This window comes from Chenopodium album, chromosome 6, assembly GCF_948465745.1.
Source record: "Chenopodium album chromosome 6, dcCheAlbu1.1, whole genome shotgun sequence".
NCBI classification, from domain to species: Eukaryota; Viridiplantae; Streptophyta; class Magnoliopsida; order Caryophyllales; family Amaranthaceae; genus Chenopodium; species Chenopodium album.
This window is the reverse complement of record NC_137839.1, coordinates 5,665,054-5,693,049: the sequence shown is the minus strand read 5'-3', so window position 1 is coordinate 5,693,049 and position 27,996 is coordinate 5,665,054. Positions and strand designations below refer to the sequence as shown.

Here is a 27,996-nt window from a genome sequence, read left to right as displayed (position 1 = left end):
TAAGAAACTCAGAATCTACGGTGATTCTTCACTAATCATTAACCAAATCTCCAAGAGATGGAAAGTGAGAAGTGAAAGTCTCGCTACGTATCAAGCTCATTTAGAAACTCTCACGGAGCAACCAGATGAAGTGGAGTATACATATTTGCCAAGAGAAGAAAACCAATTCGCTGACGCACTAGCTAAATTAGCATCAATGGTGCGAATTCCAACTGATACAATCAGAATGCCACTAACCATAGAAAGAAGATATGAGCCGGCTTATGTTCATGCAATTGACGATGAACAAGAACCACAAGAAGAAGATGAAGAGCCATGGTATACGGACATCCTTAATTATGTGACAAGAGGAGAATACCCTCCTAATACTGATAAAAGGGCACGTCGTGCTTTGAGGCTCCTGGCCTCACAGTATGTGCTCATCAGGGGAGAACTCCACAAGAGAACTGCAATGGGAAGAAATCTCTTATGCATAGCCAAGAAAGAAGCACATAAAACCATGGAAAACCTTCATGCTGGTATATGTGGAACACACATGAATGCAAAGATGTTAGTCCAAAAGATTCAACGACAAGGTTACTATTGGACTACTATGGAGAAAGATTGTCCCGAATACGTCAAGAAATGTATGAAGTGTCAAGTCTACGCAAACTTACAACATGTTCCACCTTCGCTTCTCTACACGTATACTTCAACATGGCCTTTCTCCACTTGGGGCATTGACATCATTGGAAAAATAACACCACTAGGACAAGGGGGGCATGAATTCATTCTCGTGGCAATCGACTACTTCACCAAATGGGTCGAGGCTGCCTCATATGCCAAGCTGACGGCAAAACACGTAGCTCAATTCATTGAGAAAAATATCATATGCCACTATGGGGTACCACATGAGATGATCAGTGATAATGGAACACATTTCCAAGCCGAATGCGCGGAATTATTACAGAAATACCATATCAAGCATCACCGATCATCACCTTACAGACCACAAACAAATGGAGCAGTCGAATCGGCCAACAAAAATGTGAAAACTATCATCGAAAAGATGACAGAAAATTACAAGGATTGGCCAAGTAAGCTACATTTCGCCCTTTGGGGTTATCGAACCTCTGTTCGTACATTAACGGGGGCTACCCCTTTCTCTTTGGTCTATGGAGTTGAAGCTGTACAACCAATTGAGCTCGAAATCCCTTCTCTTCGAATCGCATTGGAAAGCCAACTAGATGAAGTCGACTGGATTAGAGCAAGATACGACGAACTGGTCTTGCTTGATGAAAGACGCTTGGCAGCTTTGCATCATGTCCAAACCTACCAACAACGTATGGCACGACATTTTAATAAAAAAGTCAAGACCAAAAATATCAAAGAGGGTGACCTAGTGCTTAAAGCACTTCGTAAAAATGTGTTAGATCCAAGAGGAAAATTCAGACCGAACTGGTCAGGCCCGTACATTGTTAAAGCCATCCTGTCTGGCGGAGCGGCACAATTGGTAGACATGGACGGTAACGGCTTCCATAATTTAACCAACTTGGATCAACTCAAGAAATTCTATGCCTAGTCGCATGGGTTCATGACCCAATAGAGCTACGTTTGGCCTGATTCCTTTTTAGGATACGTAGGCAACCCCTCAAGGGGGCCCGACCACTTTAAAATAAAAAAATCCTCCCTCTGTTGATCAAATATGCGCGTCGGTTCAGCATTGCGTCACCACAAAAAAAAAAAAAGAAAAAGAAAATTGCCGCGACACGGGACATCCTACCGTGTCACGGTACTGTTCACCGTGACACGGTGGGCCTAAACGAAAAAAAAGGGAGGGAAATTCCCGTGACACGGGATTTTATCCCGTTTGACGGGAGAAGTTCCCGTGCCACGTCACCTTTTGTCGGCCAACAAAAAAAAAAAAAGGGAAAATTGCCATGACGCGGGAATTTGTACCGTGTCACGGGACCCTTTCACCGTGACACTGCACGGTGGAATTTCAGTTTTTCCGTTTTATTTTTAGAATAGTGGCGCATTCGTTGCGGATTCATTGTTTGAGATTTTATTTTCGTTCTTCCATTGCGTCCGACTCCTTGACTCGGATAAATAAATAATAAATAAAAGTCATTTTTATTTTTAAGGCTGAAATAAATGTGCTATTATTAAAATAAATGCGACTACAAGTATTGGCATTATATGCCTTATTTTAAATAAAAATTATAAATCATAAAGCAAAGCACTATTGATCTAATCTTTCTTCTCCTTAGGAACATCCTTCTCTTGGTCAATTAGGTCGGCCTTCACCATTAATGTGTCTTTCGTAGCCCGAACGGTCACACCCCTAGTCGAACTTTCACCCCTTTCACCTTTCTTGAACTTTTTCGGTTGTTTCTCCCTATACATCATCTTTTCTTTACCCTTTCCTTTCACATAATTCTTCTTTCTTGGCATCATAGGAGTCTTAAACTCAATTCCTTGTGTTCTCGGACCTAGACGATCTTTAGGAGGAGCTTTCTTATTTCCAAGACGACTCTTCACATCAGACTTGCGTGATCCGAATCGTTCCCTCCTACTTCTAGGGTTCAACCATGCCTTTTATGCACTAGATAAAGGAGGAGGAGCTTGGTCACTTGCAGAAACGGTCCACAAAGGTCTTCCAATCCAATAAGCCTCGTACTTGTGAACGTTACTTTCATGCAACGATACTTCACGAGGACTATCGTTATAGCGTGGAATTACTTGTTCAAGTCCATACTGCCGCATCAGTCGAGAAGGACGATAAAATGTCAGTTTTGAGATACTAGGAACTCGGCAATATGGAGTTTCATTCGTGCCAGCCATCCTAGTAAGCCTCCACAAAGGCACCACCCAACGAATGGAAAACTCACTCTTTGCAAAGAAATTTTTCCAATCTTCATACGACATGTTCGCAGAGTAATTCTTTTTCCTGCGGAATAAGTCGTTAGGGCCATATTTTTCAACATCGTCGAGGGCTTCAAATAATTCCAAACGCTCCATCAACCAAATCTGCAAAAAAAGAAAAAAAATTATTCGGAAAAAAAAAAAAAAATTGCAGATTCCCGTGACACGGCAGGTTTCACCGTGTCACGACAAACACCGACCGTGACACGGTGCCTGTTTTGTGTCACGGGGGCTATTCGTAGCGTGTTTTTACCTGCAGTAGTACCAGAGAGCCCTTCCTGATGGCTTTCCGGTCAGCTTTTGCCTCGTCAAGGCCACGAAATGTTTCTTCAAGGCACGTCGGCGTAGGAGATCTTCCGGATTCGACATGCTCAAGCACAGACGCTAGACAAGCATGTCCTACCCTATCGTTTGCAAATAGAAGCTTGCTAAACATGCAAAAAATATATGCCCTTCTACGATATACATGATAAGACTCAGAGATAGGGCGATTAAAATATAAATTAGCAAGTTTTTCTAAGTCTACTTCATTACCACAAACAATTCTATTTAAATCTGGATCTGTTAGATTCAGATGGCGTTCAAAATCTTGGTAATAATATTCACGTAGGGTAGGCATGGCAATAAGATTTCTAGCAGGAAATCCAAAGATTGCACCAAATTCCTCCGGCAGAGGACAGATTTCATCATAATCAAATTTGAAACAGTGTGTTTCTGGACTCCAATAATCTAATGCTGCCCTAAGAAAATCATGTTCAATAGCTACGTGTCGCAGGGCTAGCAAACCCCTGACATGAAATAATTCCAACTCTCTTTTTTCAGCATTGGTCAAAGAATAAGACCAATCGCGCAATGTATTATCAAAATTCTGAGACATGATTATTGAAATATGAAATTCTAAATTATTGTGTGTTTCGTAATTATGCATATCATGAATAAACTGGTCTTATTTTATAGTAAAAGCGCTCGAAACTGTCCAGAATTTATCTTTTCATACGCGTAAAACACACCGCTGAGTAATGCGCGTCCCGCGACACGGGAAGTTCCACCGTGTCACGGGAATTTTTGCCGTGACACGGCAAGTCCTGTCGTGACACGGTGCACAGTGCCGTGTAACGGAACTTCACGCATCTTCTTTTTTCATCTTTTCCCGTATTTATTCGGATTTTTTATAGTATTTTATCTTCACCGTTTATTTTCCAGTTTTTTGAGAGTTTTATTTCTAATAAACTTCTCACCTTTTTTTATCTATATTCTTATTATTATTATTATCTTTATTTTATTTATTCATCGCTTTATTTATTTTTCTTTATTTCTTTTTCTTTTGGGGAAGGTAATTTTATTTATTTATTTTATTTCTTTTTTTTTTATTTTCGCTTGTCTTTTTATTTCTTTTTCTTGTGGGGAAGGTAATTTTATTTCTTTATTTATCTTCGCTTATCTTTTTATTTCTTTTTCTTTTGGGGAGGGTAATTTTATTTTTGCTTGTCTTTTTATTTCTTTTTCTTTTGGGGAAGGTCGGTACGCTCCATTACTCCACTTATGTTTTTTCGTCGCGTCGTTAATAAATACACAATCACACACAAGGAGTCTCAAACACACACTAACACACAATAATAAATACATAAACCGTGAATAATGTACAAAGAGTCGTAATAAATAAACATGTCAAGTGTCTAGTATGTACAAATAAAAACCCTCGGTCAAAAGTCCCTAGAGCCAGAATCAGTATCGTCTCCACCCTGTGCATATGGGAACGGCGAACCGAAGAGTCCCTCCACCATCCGAGTACGGGGAGTAGTGTCCCTACTAGTCCCTGTAACCCCAGCGGTAGCCAAGCTCAAGGCAGGACCCGTCCAGCCGGAAAACGGTGTATACTGGCCCAAAGGCACTTGAATCGTCGGTGAAGGTATCGTCCCATACAGCGGAACTGAGAACAAGCCCGACACCGGTGGAGGAATCCCGGACAATGGAGCTGAAAACGAACCAGGATCCAAGGGAGTCAAAATAGACCCAAACTCAGGCTGCGGAGGCTGCGAAAATGACTGTTGCGCCCCCTGACTCTGGCCCGGAAAGCGCTGGGAAGACTAAGGCTGCTGCCACTGAGCCTCCTGAAATGGCTGAGTAGTCTGAGGCTCTCGCTGAAAATGAGAACGCCGGTGAGCCTCAGGAGATCATCTACCACGACCAAGCTCCTCCTCGTCCGAGCCTCTAGGCCTCGAGCGCGAGCGGGACCTCCGTCGCTCCTGAAAGATACAAAATCAAAAGGTGTCAACAATGCAAAATAAACAAATGGTAGAAATGAAAAAATGAATGATACCTCAAGAACGTCGCTAGAGCTCCGACAACTCGCACCACGCCGAAGCTTGATGATGCAATACTTCAGGGCGTCCACCAGCTTCATGAATCCCATCATCTCCGGGCGGTTAGGATGAGGATAAAACAAAGAAAAGTCAGTAACAAGCAGTGTTAAAAGGGTGGATAATGCGTCGAAGAAAACTCACCGGCTCAAAGACCTCGGGCAGAGACTCCTTCGCCTGTCTGTAACCCTCTGGCGCGTCAGCAATATGGTCCTCAGTGATACCAATCGGCCTTGGGTAGCGGACAGACTAAGGAGGAACCTCGATCCTCCCCACAGGGCGGATGGTCGTCTGAAAATATGATCGAATAATCAAGTTATTCGACTATTTAAAACAGAGACTAGTAAAGAAGATCCTCAAAAGAAATCATACCTCAGGAAGACGGGGTGGAGGAGCCAGAGAGGGAAGCAAGTCCCGCGCATAGTCACTCTCCATGTGAACAAGCTCCTGCCATGGAAGAGTATAGCGCTCTCCCCTGTTGATCAACTCTCTGATCAAGCGGGAGTCCAGCATCGACTCTGGTGGAGATAAGGGCACCACAAATCGATCGCCGCCATGCTGACGGACGACTCGCTCCCCCAAATACCAGACAAAGCGTCCGGTACCAACCAAAATGGTACGGTACGCTGAAAGACGCAGAGCCTCAGGTAGATCAGTCATCCCGGCCCAAGGACGATACTGGACATCAATGGGAACCTAGAAACCATAAAAAGTTGGCGTGAAACAACATCAGAAGGAAAAAACGCAACAAAACTAATCCTTACGCCAACAGAAGAGGTGCCTCGGCGTAGTAGCCCACGCTGTGCCGGGACGGACTCTACCCGCGACTCTCCTCGGTCACGCCAGCTGGCCCCGACAGGGAAATCATGGACCGCTCCGCGACGCTGGCGAGGAGCCAAGCCTGGGAAGTACTCGTAGAACCATAGCTACGATAAAAGTAATCTTTAGCACATGAGTCGATCAAGCTAAAGTGAAACAAAAAGGGAAAAGATCTTCACCTCTACGACTCTCCACAGACCATAGACGGTGATGGGAGACTCGTCATTCAGCTGCCGACAGCCATGACGTAGAGATAAAAGAAGATCCGTGTGCCCAAGACTGGCCCAGCTATAGGATCATATCTCATGGATCCTGGCCAAAGAGGGGAGGTAGCAAAGGAGTGCGCGTGAACTCCAATAAGGAGAGAGGGTCATAGAGATCAGGATCAGGATGAAGATCCGCACCCGCTGCTCAGCCGTCGTATCCTCCATCTCGAAGCCACGAGCTAAAACTGAAGCCAGCTCCGATCGTCCACTCCTAGGACCACCTCGAGACACTGGTCGGGTCCTGATGTGCTGAACGATTGGACCCAAAAAATCAGCTGCCTCAGCCGATCCCCAAGATAGATCGGACATCTGACCTACAACCCGATTGGTGAAGCGCAGCCCGCTGATCATGCTGAAGTCTAGAGGGGTCACCGTCATCTCCCCCCAATCAAAATGAAAAGTGTTGGTAGTATCCCAGAAATACTCCAACAATGCGCGAACGACCGTCGCGCCGCAACCCCGGGGGCTGCGAAACCCTACAACCGCCGTGTAGAAATCTACTAAGTCAGCCGATTCCCATAGGGCGTTCGTAGCAGGATCCCTCGTAATGATCTGGTGAAGTCGAGGGATCAAATCGCCGGCTCCAGAACCGTGATGGCGAAGCGTGCCATCAATTCTGTCGGAGAGTGGGCGATGAGAGACATGGTTTTCACGGCAGAAAACCAACTGGTCTGGAGTCCACGGAAGTGGAACCCACCTACCCCTACTCGTAGAAGTCCGAGGCTCGGACTCTAAGATATCGTCGTCCATGCCCTCAGGAACGGTGGGAGTGTCCTCCCGAAAAGCCCGATGTCGACCGTGGGTAGAAAGATCGCAATCTCGTCGTCTAGGCATGCTATTATAAAAATCTAAATGTTTAGCATCATTTCCTAAGACATTTAATTCGAGTTGCATATTTATAAAAATAAAAATCTAAATACTTAGCATCATTTCCTAAGTTATTTAGTTGTTTATTGAATTATATGCTAAATTTTTACCTCCAGGCTAAAAATTGGCAAAATTATGGTATTTAGTTTCTCCATGACAAACTAATACTACAGTTCTCCTAGCCGCATGATACTATGTTCTCCATGACAATATAGTACATATGCAAAATATGAATCAATACATCATTTCACAAGGTTCACCACAATTTTTTTTACCATGAACATCATTTAACAAAGTAGTACCCAAAAATGGTGATTTACTCAATTCTCTATCAAATCATGCAATTTTTGTCTCAAATTTCTCACAAACACACATACATACAAATACAAGTAAAATCATGGCAAGAATTTCAACATAAAACCTCAAAATCAAAAATCCCCAAATTGATTTTTAAGGGTTTTTCATGAAATTACTTTTGAAGCAAATTTGAGGCACAAATTAAGAAGAACTTACATAGATCCTTGTAGAGGGTCGAAAATGAGGAAAATAGCAAGAAATTAGAGCAAGATTGGTGAAAATTTGAGCTCCAAAAGCTCGAAAAACCTCGGAGGTCTGCGTAGCAACCGTGTCACGGTGGAGCTGGACCGCGGCTCGGTTGAACTGTGATGTGTCACGGTGACTCCGCCCCGTGTCACGGTGAGTGTGAGAGGTGAGGGAGCTCCGGTGACCTTCGACGGCCGCTTCAGACAGTAGACGCCAATAGCAGCAGCAAAAAACCGCAACAAGAGCAAAAATAAAAAAAAAAAATATATCTGCAGAACCGCCATGTCACGGTTGCCGTTACCGTGTCATGGTGAGTTTGGACGGCAGCCGGTTTGTCTTAGACGTGGCGCGACGATTTGTGTGAGCAAGGAAGTAAAAATGGAGAAGATAGAGAGAGGAGATAAGCAATGAAATGGCGATGGTGAAGCAAAAGCGTGAATTTTAAAAAAAAGGTAACCGTTGCGCACCCCGTTCACCGTGCCACGGTTACCGTTATTGGGTAACGGTACAATTTGACGTGGCGCGCTGATTCACGTTGACCAATTCAAACAGCGAAATAAAAAAAAATTAAAAAAAAGGCAAAAAATTTTCCCGTGACACGGGATTTTATCCCGTCTGACGGGAGTGGTTCCTGTGTCACGGCAAAGAGGTGACGTGGCACGGCAGACTCTGCACATTGTTAGCGAATATTCCTGACGTTTTTGACCAGTTTAAATGATTTTTCGAGGTTATTGGGCGATTATTTTTCGCTGGAATCACGCGGAAAATTCTAACTGATAATTAAAGAGGACTAAAATTACCATTTTACCCCTGGCAAGCGTTAAAGTCTATTTTTCGGCATTTTAAGCACTTAACATGGTCGGCTAATCGGCTTAAAATTGTGAATCATCTGCGGCCCACGTTCGGGGATAATCGAACCATCATACAAATTTCAGCAATTGTCGGCTTTCCTCAGGTTCGGAAAGCGTTATCGGTGGATTTTTCTTCAAGTATAGAAAACCGCCAAGTCGGCTTTCCTCAGGTTTGGAAAGCGTTATCGGTGGATTTTTCTTCAAGTATAGAAAACTGCCAAGTCGGCTTTCCTCAGGTTTGGAAAGCGTTATCGGTGGATTTTTCTTCAAGTATAGAAAACCGCCAAGTCGGCTTTCCTCAGGTTTGGAAAGCGTTATCGGTGGATTTTTCTTCAAGTATAGAAAACTGCCAAGTCGGCTTTCCTCAGGCATGAAAAGCGTTATCGGTGAATTTTTCTTCAAGTATAGAAAACCGCCAAATTCCTTTGTCGGCTTTCCTCAAGCATGGAAGGCATTATCGGTGGATTTCTTCAAGCATAGAATAACACCAAATTCATACGTCGACTTTCCTCAGGCATGGAAAGTATTATCCGTTAGGTTTCTTCAGGCTTAGAAAGCTACCAAACTCTTCAGTTGGCTTTCCTCAAGCATGGAAAGCGTTTCAACAAATGTCACTCGGTGGATTCCTTCAAGCTTAGGAAGCTGCCAAATTCGTTTGTCACCAATACACTGGTGCCAGATACGTGTTCTACCCCTTTACTCTTTCATCTGTGGAATTAACATTTTTCTGCAGGTATCGGCGTATACAGAATGATTTAGGATCGCAGAACGTCTTAAATCATTCTCCGTCCCTATCGGCTACTTTGACTATCGTTTTCGAAACTGACGTTTCTACAAACTCAGTCAAAGTGGGGGCTTCTGTAGACACCTAAAAATGTATCCCCAAAACCAAACCCGATGATAAATAACCTTTCACCGCCACTATTGGTCGGGTTTAGTATTTAATCCCGAGAGTGCTTGGAAAATCGTATTTTATTAAATTCATACTTTTGAACAGTCCATGGATTAGTTTTGATGTTTGGTAAAAGCATAGTTTTAATTTCAACCCAAACTTATTAATTAATTTTAAGCCTAAACCTTTTTAATTTACTGTTTTATTATTTATTTTTGGCCCAAACCTGTTATTTATTTTTATTTAATTATTTTCTTATTTTTAGCCCGAATAATAAAAGTCAGAAAAGGCCCGAAATTATCAATCGACACTTACACTAGTAGAAAAATAGAAATTGGCACCGAGCAATGGCCACCGGTTTTTAAAAACCGGTGGCAAAAAAATGGGGAAAAATCGACGAGATTATGAGGAAAGGGTATTGCCACCGGTTCAAACCGAACCGGTGGGGAAATTATTAATGCCACCGGTTCAAAACCGGTGGCTCTGTCTTAAAAAAAAAAACCGCCCCTTCATAAACCCTAACCCTATCACTCTCCTCTCTACAGCCCCCCCTCCTCTCCCTTCTCTCTCCTGCGATCTCCCCTCACTTCTCTCCTGCGATCTCCCCTCACCACTTCTCTCTCATTCTCAACAACCATCATCTCCGCCGCCATCTATCTCTCATCTTCTTCTATCTTGTTATCTCTCTTGCCGTAGTTAGGGCTCAGTTGCAAAATCGAAAATCTCCTCTAAAACCATAAAACACAAGCGAAAGCTCAACAATGGCGGACGGGTCGAAGAATCTGGCGCCAAACGCTTTTCCCCGTAGTTTCTCTATCCTCCATTTATGTAATAGCTTAATCTGACCTAATTTTTTGTGCAATTTTTGGTGATTTTGATTTGAATTTGTAAAATTTGCTCAGTGAAATTGAATACGAAGAGAAAACAGTGAATTTGATTCAGCGAATCGACTTCGCTTGGGCGTTGGAGAGAGATGCGAAGAAGCAGAAGACGAAGGAATCATCTGCACTGTAAGATCCTTTTACTACGAATTACACTGATTTTATTCTGAGCTGAAATTAACACTATTACAAGCTATTTTTGGTTGTTTTTTCTGATTTTTTTTTTTTTTTTTTTTGCCATTTAGCTGATAGATTTGTTAGTTGTTTGATAAAATGTATTTATTATTGAGCTTGAATCAATTTTAACCCAGAATTGTGGGAAATTTTGCTTGGTTTTTGCTTGATTTTGGTGGGTACTTAGACCTATGGATTAATTTTTGTTTGGTTGAATTTTGGTCTAATTGTGTATAAAACATGATTATAGTTGCCTTAATTTGTGATGTTATGTGAATTTTGGTCTGATAGTATTTCCATAGTTGTTATGTGATAGACAAGAAAGAGTACTTAATGTGAGATTCCCATGTCCAGGAGAAATGATAGTTCCAATTGCTGAACTACAGAACAAATAGGTAGCAGATAGATAATATCACTTACAAGATGAATTACCTTGCTAATTTTGTTATTTGAAAGCTATGGTTTTATATTACTCTTATTAATCTATATGCTTACTTGGTGTTGGATTGAAGTTGCATTTGTGGTTTTGTATGTGCAAGACTTACAAAGTTACACTAAATAGGGCCTGCTCAAAGTAACAAGGAAAAAGTAAAGGGAGGTTGGACCTTGAAAAACTTGATAGTTTTAGGTGTAACCATGTATATTCCTAATAACTTTAGGATTATTATCCTGCCCATAGATTATGACATTTGCAGCTTAGATTGAAAACTTTTAACCAATTTATTTTCAAGATCGTGCATTTTCTTTGTGAGCTACTATGTCTACAATGTTTCCTCATTTTTTTAGTAATAAAGTAATAAAGCTACTATGTTTACAAATTGTGATCACATGGTTGAATATATAGCTCTTATAAAAGAGATAAACAATAGAATTGTATGCTCTTGTTATTTTACAATATCAAGGCATCTTTAGCACAATTTTTGGTGATTTTGATTTTTTTTTTTTTGAATTTTTCTGCGATTTTTGAGTGATTTTTGTTTGGTTTTGTTGATGAAATGGTTCTAAGATTTGCTAGTAAAAGGTTCTAAGATGATGCTAATTAATGAAATTGAAATTACTTGGCAGAACTTAAAGTTTGAATAGCTGCAAAAAAGACTAGACAACCCTTTGCAACCCCCACTACCTTGATGGCATTACACAGTCATTGTATTTTGATTTTGCTGTTGAGACTATGAAGATCGTTGAATTGGTATGTGCTTCAATTAGTAGAACTGTTCTAATTCTCTGTGATTTATTGGTATTAAATACGGGCAAATTTATTAGTATATGTTCTAATTATTAGAGTATAATAAGCTGATGAAACCGAGCAAGTAGGATCTATCTTGAGTGTGCTCTTATATATTAAACCGAGCAAGTAGGATCTATCATGTTTATTTTGCCTTACTTCGAGTATTTGATTGGTTATATATGGTTGAATTTGGTTTTTGTTGGAAATATTATGTGGTGCTAATTGTAAGGGGTCAAAATCAAATTAGTTTTCTGATAATTTTGACATTTGATGATGATATTTTTGTATTCTGCTGTTGTGATTGATTCTTTGTTATTATGCATTATTATTGATGCTGCTGCGATATGCCTATGTGGTGTGATTGTGAGATTTGATTATTTCTAAATACAATGCTGATGTGATGTACCTATGTGGTGCCGATGTGTCTTAGGTTTCTTAATTTTGAGTTTTGGTGAAAGAAGGGATCCTTAAGTATGATATGCACTTCTCTTGGTGCACTTGTGTTAATTGCTAATTTAAGCTACTTGCTTTTACTGCCCTTGCTGCCTGGTTTTGATATTATGATATATATATATGTTTCTGTGCTACAAATACTTGGCACTTTAAAAGAGATAGAGCACTCCCTCATGAGCATGTTTGAATTTGAGGTGCCAGCTTTTTATTCCCTTTCCTTTTTTTTTTTTTGGTTTTTGTGTTGACTAGACAGTCATGTAAGTTCATAATAATGGAGTTTCCCAATCTAGGACAAGAAAAGGAGGGTGGGGTGAACCATATGAATGTAGAGAGTGAAATTTCAGTTTGTGTGTGTAAATTCTACTTAGCTGTGTTTATTGCAATATGCATGCATTCTGTATCATGCTACCTTTATTGTGAGTGTGGTGTAGTAAGGACTGTATACGAAGTATATATTAAGATCTGTTGCTTGAACAAGCTTGCAGGTCCACAAAGAGGGACAATTGCATTTATCGCTTGATTGGAGTGGTGGAGCATTCTAGATCAATGTCAGAGGAGGTGACAAAAGAGAAAATATACGAGGACTATTGGAAGATTTTATCTATACGCAAGGTTGCTCCTGCCTCGCCAAGGCTGTTACATTGGTGTGACTTAGCTTGTATTTAACAGTGACTAGTATTTTTTTTAAGTTTTTTGGACCAATATTGTAATATTACAGCCTTTTTTAATGAAAATATGTAAGTATATATATATGTTAGTGTTTATATATCAATTTATGTGGAAAAAATGCAAAAAAAAAAAAAAAAAAAAAAAAAAAAAAAAAAAAAAAAAAAAATATTTTTTTGGGCCATTTTTGCCACCGGTTTTGAACAGAACCGGTGCCAAAAACCCCTTTAAAAAAAGCGGGAATGGGTTTTTGCCACCGGTTAACCGGTGGCCATAATAAATATTACCACCGGTTAACCGGTGGCAATAATCATTTTTGCCACCGGTTTTGAACCGGTGGCCTTTCTTGGGGTTATTGCCACCCCCCAAATGACCACCGGTTCAAAACCGGTGGCTTAGGGGGGTTTTGAACCGGTGGCTAAGTGTTTTTTTCGCCTAGTGTTAAAAAGCCGAAGGAAATTAGGGTTAAAAATGTATTTAGACGGAAAATGGGCTGGAAATTCCTGCGCCACGGCAGACTGCCACCGTGTCACGGGAATCCTTCCCGTCTGACGGTGGGATTTCCCGTGACACGGGAGGTCTGCAGTGACACGGGACATTCCGTGTTTTTTCTGCGTAAACCCTTAACGCGTTTTTCATCCCGTTTTCTGAAAATTTCCCGTGTCACACCAAAAATGTACTGTGTCACGGGATTTTGTACCGTCTGACGGTGGGGCTACCCGTGTCACGGTACAGTTTGACCGTGTCACGGGATACTTTTTTAGGGTTTTTATCATTTTAGGGTTCCGTGTGCTCACTCAGCACATTTTCCCTATAAATACCCCCTCATTTCTGATGTACGGGGCACCGAGTAATTTTATTATTTTATTTTCTCTCTTCTGTGCTATTAGCCTAAACACTAGTCTACCCTTTTCACTTCAAAATTCCTTCTTCAAGCACTCAAAGGAGTCCATATTTTACTCGAGGTTCTGTCCTTAAGCCAAGGCGTGAAAGGTAGAACTGTTTGAGGGTTTTGCCCCAAAATCAACTTTATTTCATTTAATTTAATTTAATTATTGTTTTATTATTTCCTTGAAGTTACTAACTCGTTTATTATTTTGTAGTTGCAAACAAACAGAATTAAAGTACGGATCATGCTCCTTTTGTTTTTATTATTTTTCTAACAATTTTATGTTGTTGGAATTGTGATTAAATTGGTTTTAATATTAATGTTGTTTTATTATGTTTATGATCACCATATTGCATGTTTAAAGGAAATATGTAATTGAAAATCACGACTAATAAGATAATTTGGACAACCGGTTTAGGATCCTTTTAATCTTATTATTAATTGAAGTGATCACCAATATTTTAGAATTATGTGTGCATTAATCTTAAACCAATTTAGTTAAATAATAGTTTGGAGCGAATTGAATTATTGTTTGTATGCCTTTGAGATCACAGGAATGTTTTTCAATATAAGAATCGAGTAGAGGCCAATACGGGCGAATGTGACGCCATGACTCACTTCGTACCATTATCCCCGATCCTCCTTTCGCGGTTCCGAACCATATGGAGTTAGTAATCTCATGGATTATGAATGGGGTGTAACCTTCACGGGTCAATCGTTGTTGCCTATCGTTGTCCCTCATCGTGGTTGCCTTTTATGATCCGTGAACAGTTTACAAGTTTCTTAAAAACTTGTTGGCGGCTCCCTACTTTATTTGTCCCTAATCGTTGTCCCTAATCGTAATGTCAATTCCCACTTCCTATGAGTACCAAGCATATTCACAACATGCTTTAAACGTAGGCGCACTTCAAACGACGCCTACAATAGGCCTTTACTTTATTCAGATCGTATTCATGTGCGCTTTCTAATTAACATACAATCAATAGATTTACCCTAAACCTGTTTATCTATGTTGGTTGAATATTAATGCACAAATAAATTATTATTGGCGATCACTTGAAATTATAATCACTTTAACCCTAGACAAGATTACTAATTATCTTATTAAGCGTGATTACAAGTACAAATTCCCTTTAAACATGCATAAAAGGTGTGATCAAGCAATAACAATAAATATCAAACAACATAATAATAATCATAATAATAATTATAATCATCAAAACAATAATCATCATAATAACAATCATATTAATCATAATAATGTTGATCATAATAATAATAATAATTATAGCAATAATAAAATTATAATCATAATCATGTTAAAGCATAATAAAATAGCAAGATCCTAGGCATAAAATAACAAGATTAATAACAAACCCTAGCATGTCACTAAGCAATAAAAATCAAATCTTTAACCCTAACATGATACTAACAATCATAAATATTAGGAAGAATATAGGAAGCATCGTAACAATCATATTTAATATTAAAATTACCCTAGACATGATACTAGAAATATTATAACAATTCAAACATGATTTCTACATCATAACATCAATAAAAACTATTAAAGTACTTACTTTGATGCCTCGTACCTCTTTCTAATAACAAAATACACACGTTAGTAACTTCAAGAAAAATAATAAACAAATAATTAAATTAAATAATTGAAATAGAGATTTGTGACCAAACCCTCAGAAATTAAACCTTTCACGTCTAGGGCGAAGGAAACTTCAAATATGGCTAGGTGTTTCTAGATCTAATGAATGCGGAATTTTGTTTGTAAAAAGCAAGTTTAGAGAGAGAGAGAAAGATGGTGGATGATGAAAGAAAATGAGAGAATTGATGAATGCGAATGAAAACTGGTTGTAGGTGAATGAAAACGGAGTTTTTAATACGTTATTTATAGAGAAAATCAGCCAAAAAGATAAAATTAACAAAACAGAGCATTGGCGCACCTGAAAACAGATTAGCGCCAACGCTGGCTTATTGGCGCCAGGCGCCAACACTAGCGCCAGGCGTGGCGCCTGGCGTTAGGCGCTAACCCTGTTTTTGACGCGTTTTCTAAAATCAGATAAATTTTGCCGTACAGGAGGATAAAATCGTATCTTTCCCTTAAAAATGTTCTTTGATTTTAGTTAAAACTCTGAAAAGTCAACAAAAGTCAATTTATCAATGCTAATCGAATTAGGAATGAAAAGAACCTTCTAGAAGAATTTAGAAGACTAAAACCATTCCTAATTGCATTAGGAATGATAAATCATATTATGCCCTCCCCTAGATCATTGGGCCGCATATAAGGTTCAAACCGGGCCCAGTTTAGTAATTTGGCCATAACTTCCTCAATATTCATCGGAATTGGGCTTATAATATATCGTTGGAAAGCTCTTGTCAAGCCCCATCCAACTTCACAACTATTGGACCCATATCATGGACCAACCAAAATGTATTGGCTGTTTTCTTAAAATAAGTTTTCAAAAACAGAGAGAAGAGAAAAGAAATTAAAACTATCCGCAACACTAAACCTTCCACACTATCGCTTCATTCGATTATGATTCGACGCGAAAGGTACTCATCACTGGGTTTGATTTTGGGGAGACACAAATGGGTGTCTACAGTGGCTCACTCACTACAAGGAAAACTCGTTTTCGACGGAATTCCGTCGGAACGGGTCGTCGGAAAATGGTTCATAGGAAAACAGACCCTTCCGACGGAATTTCCGACGGAATTCGGTCATCGGAAGAGGTTTTCCGGCACCGTATAAATCCGTCGTAAATCTCCGACGGACACAATTTCCTCGGAAAGTTGCGACGGAAAATCCATCGAAAAATTATTAAAAAAAAAAAAAAAAGCATCCCACTACCCCCACCACCAGCCCAAACCACTAGCTACCACCCCTCACCACATGCCCACCCCTAACTCGAATCACCAGTGTAATACCCCATATTTTTATGTATTTTTATAAAGTATTTAAGTATTAATAAAATGTATTGTCAAGGGCTCAAGTATTTTAATTAAATATTCTAAAGGGTTAAAGTATTTTAAATATAAAGTTTTATAAAAGTAAAATATGTTTTGGGCCAAACATTTATTAATTATTGGGTAATGTAAATTATTCCTATATACTCTTATTGGAATAACCCATTCCAAAACCTATAACTTAAGCCCTATCCCATAACTCAAGCCCACATTTTTATAAGCCCAAATTTAACCCTACACTCTCTACTCTATAAATACCCCCATGAATCCCCTAAAATTTCCTACACAAAAAAGGTTAGTCTTATTTTCTCTCTCCTTTGTTTTATTAATTTGTGTAATTATAATTATTGATTTATGAGTTTTGATTTTATTGTTTGAAATTAATTAAATTATTATCAAATTGTATTTTGATGATTGAACTTTATAATTTTCAGATTTTGTAAATTTTATAACCTAGGGTTTTTAATTATTGAAAATCATGATTTTAGGGTTTTTATGAATAATTGATTTAGGGCTTTTATAGTAATGATGTTTTGAAATTTTGGTGATTATAACTACTTATTAGTTTAACTTAATTCCAGATTTATTTTGAACACGCAAATTCATGTTTTAATAATTAGATTTCCGTTCGTTAATATTAATCTCGTTTTAATCCCGATCAGGTTCTAAACTCCTCCGATTTTGATAAAAAAAAGTAGTGTTTTTCTAGTGGAAACAATGTTTTAAGAAAGACTCACTACCATTGGTAGTGAGGACTACCCTCTCGTGGCCAAATTCAGCCTTTAAATACGATTTTTGAGCAGTTTTTGATTTTTAACGAAGTTTTTTTTTTATGCTTTAAATTTTATCTTTGAGTTTAAAAGGGGTAAGAGATAATTTAATGTTCCTATGGATAATTTAAGTATAAAGATGTATTTTGATGAAATTTTAAAGGATTTTTGATTAGTTTAAAATGTTGGAATTTTATTTAAAGTAGTATAATTGTGATTTTTAATAAAAGGGTGTGATTATCCATTAAAAAGGAGTTTAATTAGGGGTTTTTAAATAATTTTCAGATTATTATAAGTTATTTAAAGTGAGTTTAAGTTGCTGGAAATTGTGTATACAAGGGTAATTAATATAGTATTATTGTCCCTTTATGTAGGAGACTTGGTTCGGGAATTATTGTAGTGTAATCGGCTACTTTAAGGGCTTATTTGAGGTATGTTCGCGTACTTAGCATATTTTGATGATGTAGAATCATGCTAGGTTTAATTTCAATCAATTACAAGTAGTATCATGCTAAGGTTTATGTATTGAATCGTGTTATTGGTGTTGGTGATTGAATTGTGAAGCATGAATTATTTGTGATGGTTTATGGATTGGAAAATTATATTTTGGCATGATTATATGGACTACATATTTATTTATGGCATGATAGAGAACATGTTTAATTAAATTAATTGTTTAATTATGTTTGGAATATTGAAAAAAAAATTTATTATGGTTCATATAATTTTTATTGATGCTTTAAACATGAGAAAGGAGCTATATAAGTGTCTATGTACACAAGGAATAAATTGTATGTTGGTGTCTTTGTGCACTTAAGGTGTTTTAACACCGAGGTATAGGATTGTTGGCGCTTTATGCGTTTAAGGTGTCTTCGACACTGAGGTAGAATTAAAAAGGGTTCAACATTAAAGATTATGTGGTCACTAATTATTCAAGAATTAAATTGGTATATTTGTTTGATTGAATAATTATTGTTGATTGACTTATTATGCCTTGAGAGTCATCACCAAGTCTAATAATATGTAAACAACGTAAAGTGAAAGAGATTACGCACCAAAACTCTTGGAACGTATATACCTTGAGTATGAACATATAGGGGGGAGTTATGTGACTTTATATTTGATCATAACTTCTAACGGAGTACATGACGCTGTATATTCCTTTTTATTATTATGCGCTGGAATTCCGCCACCTATGTGTGGCACAGGTTTGTTGCTGGCACGGTTGGCTCCCGTGTCAGTTAACCCCAATTTATTGGGATAGGTATAGTTGGAAACCCGTTCGATGCGTAATCAACGCTAAATGAATTATTTAGTGTCTAGTTAAAGTGTCTTGTTGATTGTTGTGTGTGCTTGTAAACAGGTGCAATGAGGTAAGTGTGTGTGATGATAGGAGAATGCATGTTAGTGTGTTTACTTACGCTTATGTACTCAGCTTTGCTGATTGTGTGTGTTGTTTGTGTCTGGCCATGTCTTTATCTTGGCCCTACGATGATCCATTTTAATGGAGAGTAGTGGGGGCAAGTAGAGATACACTTTTCAGGTATTGAAGCATGTTCTTGACGGGGCATGAGTGAAGAGAGAATCATGCTAGCTTCCATTAGGATATGATGTGTTTTATGCATTGAATATTTTATTATATTACCTTATGGATTAACTCAAAAGTTTGGTTGTTTTGGTTTTGAATAAAGGCCTTAAATGGTTCCAAGTTGTAGTGGATTTTATTTGACTTTGGTTTTGTTGATTTTCAACTTTACTTTCGTGGGTTTGGTTTTTAAATTGTGTTATTTAAATAGTTTTGTTTTTCAAGTCTTCCGCTGTGTATCTTTGATAGTTGCCTTAGCCGTTTTCACGGTGGCGGTAATATCTTAGATATTCCTAAAACGTATTTTTAAAAGAGTAAAGTGTGTATTTAAAGGAAAGGAATTTCTAGGGTGTTACAACCAGCCCCCGTAACCCAATCCACCACCCACACCCACACCCACGAGAACCCATACCCACCTAACCCTAAGTCCCTAACCAACACAAACAAGCCCAGATCTACCACCTCACTTACGTGAACCACCCCGCCAACCACCTAAAGCCACCACCTCCACCGCTGAACAAACCATTACAACCCAGAAATTAACAAAAAGAAAAGAAAACTAAAATCCCAACACAAAACCCAAACCTGAAAATAAATAAAAAAAATAATTTTCAGACCAAATAAATCTAGTACCAGAAACCAAAATCCAGAACATAAATTTAAAAAAAAAACTAAAAACTGAATCCAAAAAATTCAGAACAAAAAAATTGAAAATAAATGAAAAAACAATTGATCTACACTTACCACAAAAATTCGACCACAATCAACCAAATTTAGCCTTGAACGAATATGGTTATATAAGGCCAAATTCGACCATGAAAACGCTAGATCTAGCGTTTCCATGGTCGAACTTGACCTTAAAACCACAACATGCCGGGAACTTGGTCGGGAAATACATCGGGGTTCTTCGTGGGCTAGCTTCGGACATCAACAATGGAGGAGAGATAAAAGAGAAGAGAGGGAGTAGCAAGAGATCATATAAAAGAGAAGATAGGTTGTGCAGCTAGAGAGAGGAGAGAGAGAAAGGAAACTGAAAGAAAAAGGAGAAGAGGAGGAAAGAGAAAGAGGACTGAAGGAGAACATAAGAAGGAGAAGAGGAAAGAGAAATGGGGTTGAAGGAAAACCAGAAATGAGAAGAGATGAGAGAGAAGGAGAAGTGGAAAAAGAAAGATGCGGAAATAAGAGTTGGGGGAAAGAGAAATAAGAGGCGGAAAAAGATAGGGTAGGGTTTTGGGAATTTTTTTTTTTTTAATTATTATTCTGACGGAAAGTTCGTCGGAAAGTTCCGACGGATTTTTATTCCGTCGGAAATGGTACTTTCCGACGGAATTTTCTATCGGAAAGTACATATATTCCGACGAAATTATTTCCCGTCGCAAATTTCCGACGGAATTCTTAAATTCGTCGGAAATATACGACGGAATAGAAATCTGTCGGAATTTTCGACTTTTCCGACGGAAAAATGGGTCCGTCGGAAGTAGTCCGTCGCTATTTACCTGTTTTCTAGTAGTGCACTAGTCTTGTGTTCTACATCCCTTTCTCACTAGCTCCTAGCACACATCGGCATCAAGGTGACCACACTCACTTAACAACACTCCGATTTGCATTACAAGGATTAGCAAAACTCCAACATTAGGCGCACACGAGGCTATTGGTCTCCTGAGATTGCCGAATGCAAGGCCATACATTTTGGAGTCAAGCTCGCTCGTTGATATGGGTACAAGAAGGTGATAGTGGAGTCTGACATTGAAGTGGTTGTCTCCAAACTCTCAAAGGCAACTACTTACCTCACTGATCTTGATTCAATCCTTGATGATGTTTTTTCCTTGTGCAATGAGTTTGATTTTATTTCATTTTCTCATGTTAGCAAAGATGGGAATAGTGTTGCCCATCTTCTTGCTAGTTTAGTACCTTTCGAAACGGAACAAGTGTGGGAAAACTTTTGTCTTAATGTAATTGCTCCGTATGTGTCTATGGACAAATTGCCATTGACGTTTCAATAAAATGGGTACTAACTTGGTTTCAAAAAAACAAAAAAAAAAAAAAAGAGGTTATTACTAATTACACATTCAGAATTTAAAAATTAAAATTAAGTTTTCTTCAAAAAAAAAAAAAAAAAAAAAAATTTAAAATTAAGTTCATATTACAAGTAAATAAGTAAAAAATTTAAACTTTAAAATCATTGATTGGTCTCTTCCCTGTTTGATAGCAATTAAAAAATGTAGGGATATATTCTTTGAGTGAAATCCTTTTGTAAATTTGGGGACGATCTTCTGTAATAAGTTCATCTAACGGTCCAATTTCATTATTCCTATCACTGTCCCAAAATGCAACAATTGATAGTCTCTCCTTTTCTGTATTTGTCACCACTCTATGCATCGTACTCTTGAAGATACCATTGCTAATTATATGCTTGAACATACAAGAACTACATTAATAGTTACTATTTTAAAAGTTCGTTACATTACAACATTATAATGAATTGCTAAAAAAAGTGTAAATTTTGAAAAGCGATTATGATTTATTTATTTATTTATTTATTTTTATTTTTTATTTTTTTTGTGTGTGTTTGTTATCATGCCAAAGTACACTAGTGTATATCCTTATGATACCTACATTAGCATAACAAAAGCTAAGTATGGCGCATGGTTTTGAGCAATTACCTCAACTGGATCGCCGAGGTTAAAAAAAAGAGCATTAGGAATGACGGGAACCATGAACCATTGTTCATCTTTTAGGACTTGAAGTCCTTTCTCGTCTTGTAAGAGCAATGTCATTGTTAAGAAATCTGCGTGTGGCTTCAACCCAAGAACTTGTTTAAGGCCCTCACATTTTGGGTAGAAATTTAATCTTAAGTCTGTTTCTCTATTTTTATCATATTGTTTTGAAAATCTCTCTTCATCCACATTCAACGATTGAACTACCAACTTGAATAGGGCATCAAATATGGTTTCTAACCTCGCTGCGTATTAGTTGAGACGATTAATACAGAAGGGGGGTGAATTGTATGGAGTTCCTATCGACTACATTTGCGGAATATTAAAACAATGCATATAGGAACTTGCAAAGACACACATATTTTACAAGGAAACCTTCCAGGGCCCAACTGGAAGTAAAACCTCGACCCTACCTTAGGGATTTCAAACTCAAACCACTTCACTATAATAGGGCAAACACCAAGTTACAACCTATTATGCACAGACCTTTACTCACAAGTTGCAGACTGAACTTGCTACTCGATAGGACCCTATCCTACCCAATCTAAGTACCGCACTTAGATTCACTCATACTCCCGAAGTACAAAACTCTCAGCTTCACACTAGAAGCTTACACAAACTGTATACGATGTAAAAATAACAAACTCACCCAAATAACCCAAACCAATACAAGTGTATGACACCTAGTATATGATAGGCAAGCTATGCACGAAATTCGAAACTAATATGTAACACCCTAGAAATTCCTTTCTTTTAAAATACCTGTTTTGCCCTGTTTAAAAATTTAAATAGGAATATCTAAGATATTACCGCCACCGTGAAAACGGCTAAGGCAACCATCAAAGACACACAGCGGAAGACTAATTTCAAAACCATTCAAAACAAGTCAACTTGAAAAGTCAACCAACGAAAGTAAAGTCAAAACCAAAGTCAAACGAAGTAAAATAAAACCATCCTACAACTTGGAACCATTGTAGGCCCTTATTAAAACCAAACCGACTTTAAAACTTTTGCGTTAGTCATGCATGATAATAATATCATAAATAATTAAAGCGTTAAACACATCATATACTTATAGAAACTAGCATGATTCGCTCTTCACCCATGCCCATTCGTGAATATGCTTCATCACCTGAAAACCTCCTCTCTACTTCTCCCCACTACTCGCCATTAGAAAATGGGTCGTCGTAGGGCCAAAGTAAAGACATGGCCAAACACACAAACACACACAATCAGCAAAGCTGAGTACATAAGCGTAATTAAACACACTAACATGCTTTCACCTATCAACACACACTTACCTCATTGCACATGTTCACAAGCACACAGACCAATCAACAAGACACAATGACTAGACACTAATTAATTCATTTAGCGTTGATTACGCATCGAACGGGTTTCCACCTCCTAACCTCCCCCAAATAAATTTGAGGTTAACTGACACGGGAGCTAACCGTGCCAGCGACAAAACCACTCAAAGGTGGCAGAATTCCTGCGCATAATAATAAATAAATAAATAAATAAGGAATATACAGCGTCCTGTACTCCATTAGAAGTTATGGTTAAATATAAAACCCCATAACTCCCCCCATTGTTCATACTCAAGGTATATACGTTCCAAGAGTTTTGGTGCGTAATCTCTTTTACTTTACGTTATTTACATATTATTAGACTTGGTGATGACTCTCAAAGCATAATAAGTCAATCAACAATAATTATTCAATCAAACAAACATACCAATTTAATTCTTGAATAATTAGTGACCACATATTATTTATTGTTGAACCCTTTTTAATTCTACCTCAGTGTCAAAGACACCTTAAACGCATAATGCGCCAAAAATCCTATCCCTCGGTGTTAAAAACACCTTAAGTGCACAAAGGCACCAACATACAATTTATTCCTTGTGTACATAGACACTTATATAGCTCCTTCCTCATGCTTAAAGCATCAATAAAATTCCTTTTCAATATTCCAAACATAATTAAACATGTAGTTTAATTAATCATGCCTTCTAACATGCCATAAATAAAAATGTGGTTCAAACACAACATGCCCAAAATATAATCTTCCAATCTATAACCATCACAAATAATTCATGCTTCCCAATTCAACCACAAACATCATAAATTCACAATTCCATACATAAACCTTAGCATGATACTACTTGTAATTAATTGAAATCAAACCTAGCATGATTCTACATCACCAAAATATGCTAAGTGCGCGTACGTACCTCAAATAAGCTCTTAAAATAATCGAGTACTCTACAACAATTCTCGAACCAAGTCTCCTACATAAAGGGACAATAATACTATATTAATTACCCTTGTATACACAATTTCCAGCAGCTTAAACTCACTTTAAATAACTTATAATAATCTGAAAATTATTTAAAAACCCCTAACTAAACTTTTTTTTAATGGATAATCACACCCTTTTATTAAAAATCACAATTATACTACTTTAAATAAAATTCCAACATTTTAAACTAATTAAAAATCCTTTAAAACTTCATCAAAATACATCTTTATACTTAAATTATGCATAGAAACATTAAATTATCTCTTACCCCTTTTAAACTCAAAGATAAAATTTAAAGCATAAAAAAAAACTTCGTTAAAAATCAAAAACTGCTCGAAAATCGTATTTAGATAAAGTTAAATTATCTCTTTCTTAAAACGTTGTTTCCACTCGAAAAACACTACTTTTTTTATCAAAATCGGAGGAGTTTAGTACCTAATCGAGATTAAAATGAAATTAATATTAACGAACGGAAATCTAATTATTAAAACATGAATTTGCGTGTTCAAAATAAATCTGGAATTAAGTTAAACTAATAAGTAGTTATAATCACCAAAATTTCAAAACATCATTACTATAAAAGCCCTAAATCAATTATTCATAAAAACCCTAAAATCATGATTTTCAATAATTAAAAACCCTAGGTTATAAAATTTACAAAATCTAAAAATTATAAAGTTCAATCATCAAAATACAATTTGATACTAATTAAATTAATTTCAAACAATAAAATCAAAACCTATAAATCAATAATTATAATTACACAAATTAATAAAACAAAGGAGAGAGAAAATAAGACTAACCTTTTTGTGTGGGAAATTTTTGGGGATTCATGGGGTATTTATAGAGTAGGAAGTGTAGGGTTAAATTTGGGCTTATAAAAATGTGGGCTTGAGTTATGAGATAGGGCTTAAGTTATGGGTTTTGGAATGAGTTATTCCAATAAGAGTATGTAGGAATAATTTACATTGCCCAATAATTAATAAACGTTTGGCCCAAAACATATTTTACTTTTAAACTTTATATTTAAAATACTTTAACCCTTTAAAATATTTAATTAAAATACTTAAGCCCTTGACAATACATTTTATTAATATTTAAATACTTTATAAAAATACATAAAAATACGGGGTATTACATAATATGACAAGGTTAGAAGCTTGGTAAACTTACTCAATTAATGCTTTGTGATATCTCCACGCATAAACTCACAAAAACCTTAAACCATTTCAATATCTACTATTTATACAAGTATGACTTGTATAGAAAGTAGGTTTTTTAAAAGATAACCAGGTTAACTTTACTTATCTTTAAACACGGTTTTAAGTAAATCTAATTAGAAGAAAATCTTTTCCGGAAAATAAGATAGAAAGATATTGTTAAAAAGAATCATATCTTTTTAACTAACTGATTTTAAGAAATAAAACATTTTAGAAAATCTTTTTCTAAAATCTATCTATTATCTTTTCCTTATTAATTTATTTACCAAGCTAACTTGTCACGCTTCTAATAAATCTCGTGCATTAACCTACTTAACATATTAACAATAAATCTAGAAGATAAAATCTTAACTAAATTATATTGCTGCGCCGCGCTTCTGTACATGTAGGTTACTTGGGCTTCACGCAGACTAAGTTCCTTTAGGGACCTCAGCTTGCTGTCTTCAAGTTCCTGTTAGGGAACGTTCCTGTTAAGGAACTCATTTCTTGTTAGAGAACTTAGTTCTTGTTAGAAAACTCTTCTTCTTCTCTGTTTAACTTTTTGTATAAAGATCTCTTCATGTCTTCTTAGTTCAAGTTACTTCTTCCATCATCACGGTCAACTTCACCTAAACTAATCAAACACTTGAAAACCTTTATTAGTTGAGTTTGCTTTAGTTTAAATTCATCATCATTAAAACCTTTTAGCTTCAACAATTTCTCCCTTTTTGACGATGACAAACTTAAGCAAACTCTTGAGAAAAGTTAAACAAAATAGAAGGGTGTATTTTTGTGTTTTTGATTTATTGACATAAGATAAACACACAACTGAAATTAAAAAGCGAAAACAAGAAGGCAAAAACAAACAAAACAAAACACAAAGTAGACTAAGAAAATAAACTAAACTACTCGGCATCAAATCAGAGAAGTTTATGATACTTTCTCAACTGGAACCCAGAACAACTTCAAATTCCAAGTTTGCTTCTTCTTTTCCCCCTTTTGGCATTATAAAAAAGTCCTGCTTTTTCAAGTTTATTAAGCATCTAGCCACAGCCCCACAAGCAATTCATCGAGTGTGGGAAACTGAAGGCAGCGCTGCTAACTTCCCTTAAGTTAGTTCCACTCTCCTGCAACATTTTTCATAATACACAAATACACACATGTATAGGCAGTTCCAAAAGCATTCTTTAAAAAACAAAATATTAAACATCCTGCTGAACAAATTTGTACAAACCAAAATAAAATTGTTCAGAAACATAAAAACATAAACTGAAAATGTTCATGACTGAAATAAGAAAGGGCTAGAATAGGCTAAATAGGCTAAATAGGCTAGGCTAGGAATAATTAAGGTGAATCAAGTCTGAAGGAGCTCAAGAATCTCCTTGTTATCCTCCTTGGTTTGTTGTGCAGAGGCTTCCAACTTGTCTTCCATGCGCTTGATAGCCATCTGGAACTCCACCTTCTGAGACCTAAGATTGTTCTCAAGTTTCTGCACAGTTTTCTCCAACTATTGCACCTGTCCTGTGGCTGTCTTGAGCTTCTTTTCTGCAGCCTCAACTCTGTCAGTAAGCTCAACCACCTGCTCAACCAGAACCTTATCTTCTTTCGTGTCAAGCTGCTCCAGAGGTTCCTCCATGCTTGTTTTAGGCACTGAACTGGCAGATAATCTCCTGCTCTTCCTGACTCCTGTCTCTGGAACCTCCTTCCCTTTTCTTTTTCCTCCAGTTGTCTTTTTCTCTTCTATTCTCCTCACCTTCCCACTCACTACTTCCAGACTTAGACCCTGCAATGTTTCACCATTGATCACATTCTCTAGTTTCTCCTCCAAACCTTCATAAACTCCTTTCAGCTTTACTCCAAGTGACTCAAAAACAGTGGACAACACTGTTTAAGGGTTTATATGTGTTGAAGAAAGTTTGTAATCTGTATGGAGTAATTTGCTTGTGTTCCTTTGTAATGCAATATGATGATGTTTAACAATCATGCTACCATAAGGTAAAGATACATTGTTAAATTATAAGGGATTTTCAAAGGAGAAAGTGTAGCTTTAGACAAAAATAACAACCGTACTCCGTAGCTTTTAATATATGAGCTTAGGCAATTTGAGAGCAATTAAGAATTTACGGAATTTTGGTACATTTAGATATTTTTGCTTAAAAAGAAACCCACTATCCAAAGTCTTCTAGAGTATCTGAGTATGAGTAAACTATTTTTGTCAAGTCAGCCTTATAGTCTCTAAACTATTCTCTTAATCAATTAATTTTTTTTTTTGAATAGTCTTAATCAATTAATTTGTTAAGTCCCTAACTATTGTAATAAAATAATAATTAAATTTTTCCATATAATGTTAAATGGTTCCAAGGCTATTGATGACTAGATAAGATCTCTAAACTATTTGACTATAAATAATACTTCTTAGTGGCTGAGGGACCAATTTGTCTCACTCAACAGTTAAAGAACTACTCTATTCGTGTTTTAATAAGTGTGCACTTACCAAATTAGGTTGTGTTTTTATAAGTATTACACTTTTTTTTTTTTTTGGCAAAAAACTACATTTAAATATTACATCACTCTCCTCTCATGATGATCCCCGCCTAATCACATTCATTACTTCTTTCAATAAACAATTAACCCCACTATCTTACTTTT

The 27,996-nt window shown here is 37.1% G+C and overlaps 2 protein-coding genes across 2 annotated transcripts in view; both read right to left on the bottom strand.

The window, feature by feature from the left end:
* LOC145635719 (codeine O-demethylase-like) overlaps positions 1-11,069 on the bottom strand; it is a 64,386-nt gene extending 53,317 nt beyond the window's left edge. Inside the window, exon 1 of the mRNA XM_081687052.1 lies at positions 11,058-11,069. The gene's annotated coding sequence lies outside the window, so the exon portion shown is untranslated. The remainder of the gene's footprint in view (positions 1-11,057) is intronic.
* A 9,935-nt stretch (positions 11,070-21,004) lies between these two features.
* The window catches only part of LOC145635715 (protein SRG1-like), a 42,309-nt gene continuing 35,317 nt past the window's right edge, over positions 21,005-27,996 (bottom strand). Inside the window, exon 6 of the mRNA XM_081687048.1 lies at positions 21,005-21,444. Within this exon, the coding sequence (XP_081543174.1) occupies positions 21,294-21,444 (151 nt within the window). The 3' untranslated portion in view covers positions 21,005-21,293. The remainder of the gene's footprint in view (positions 21,445-27,996) is intronic.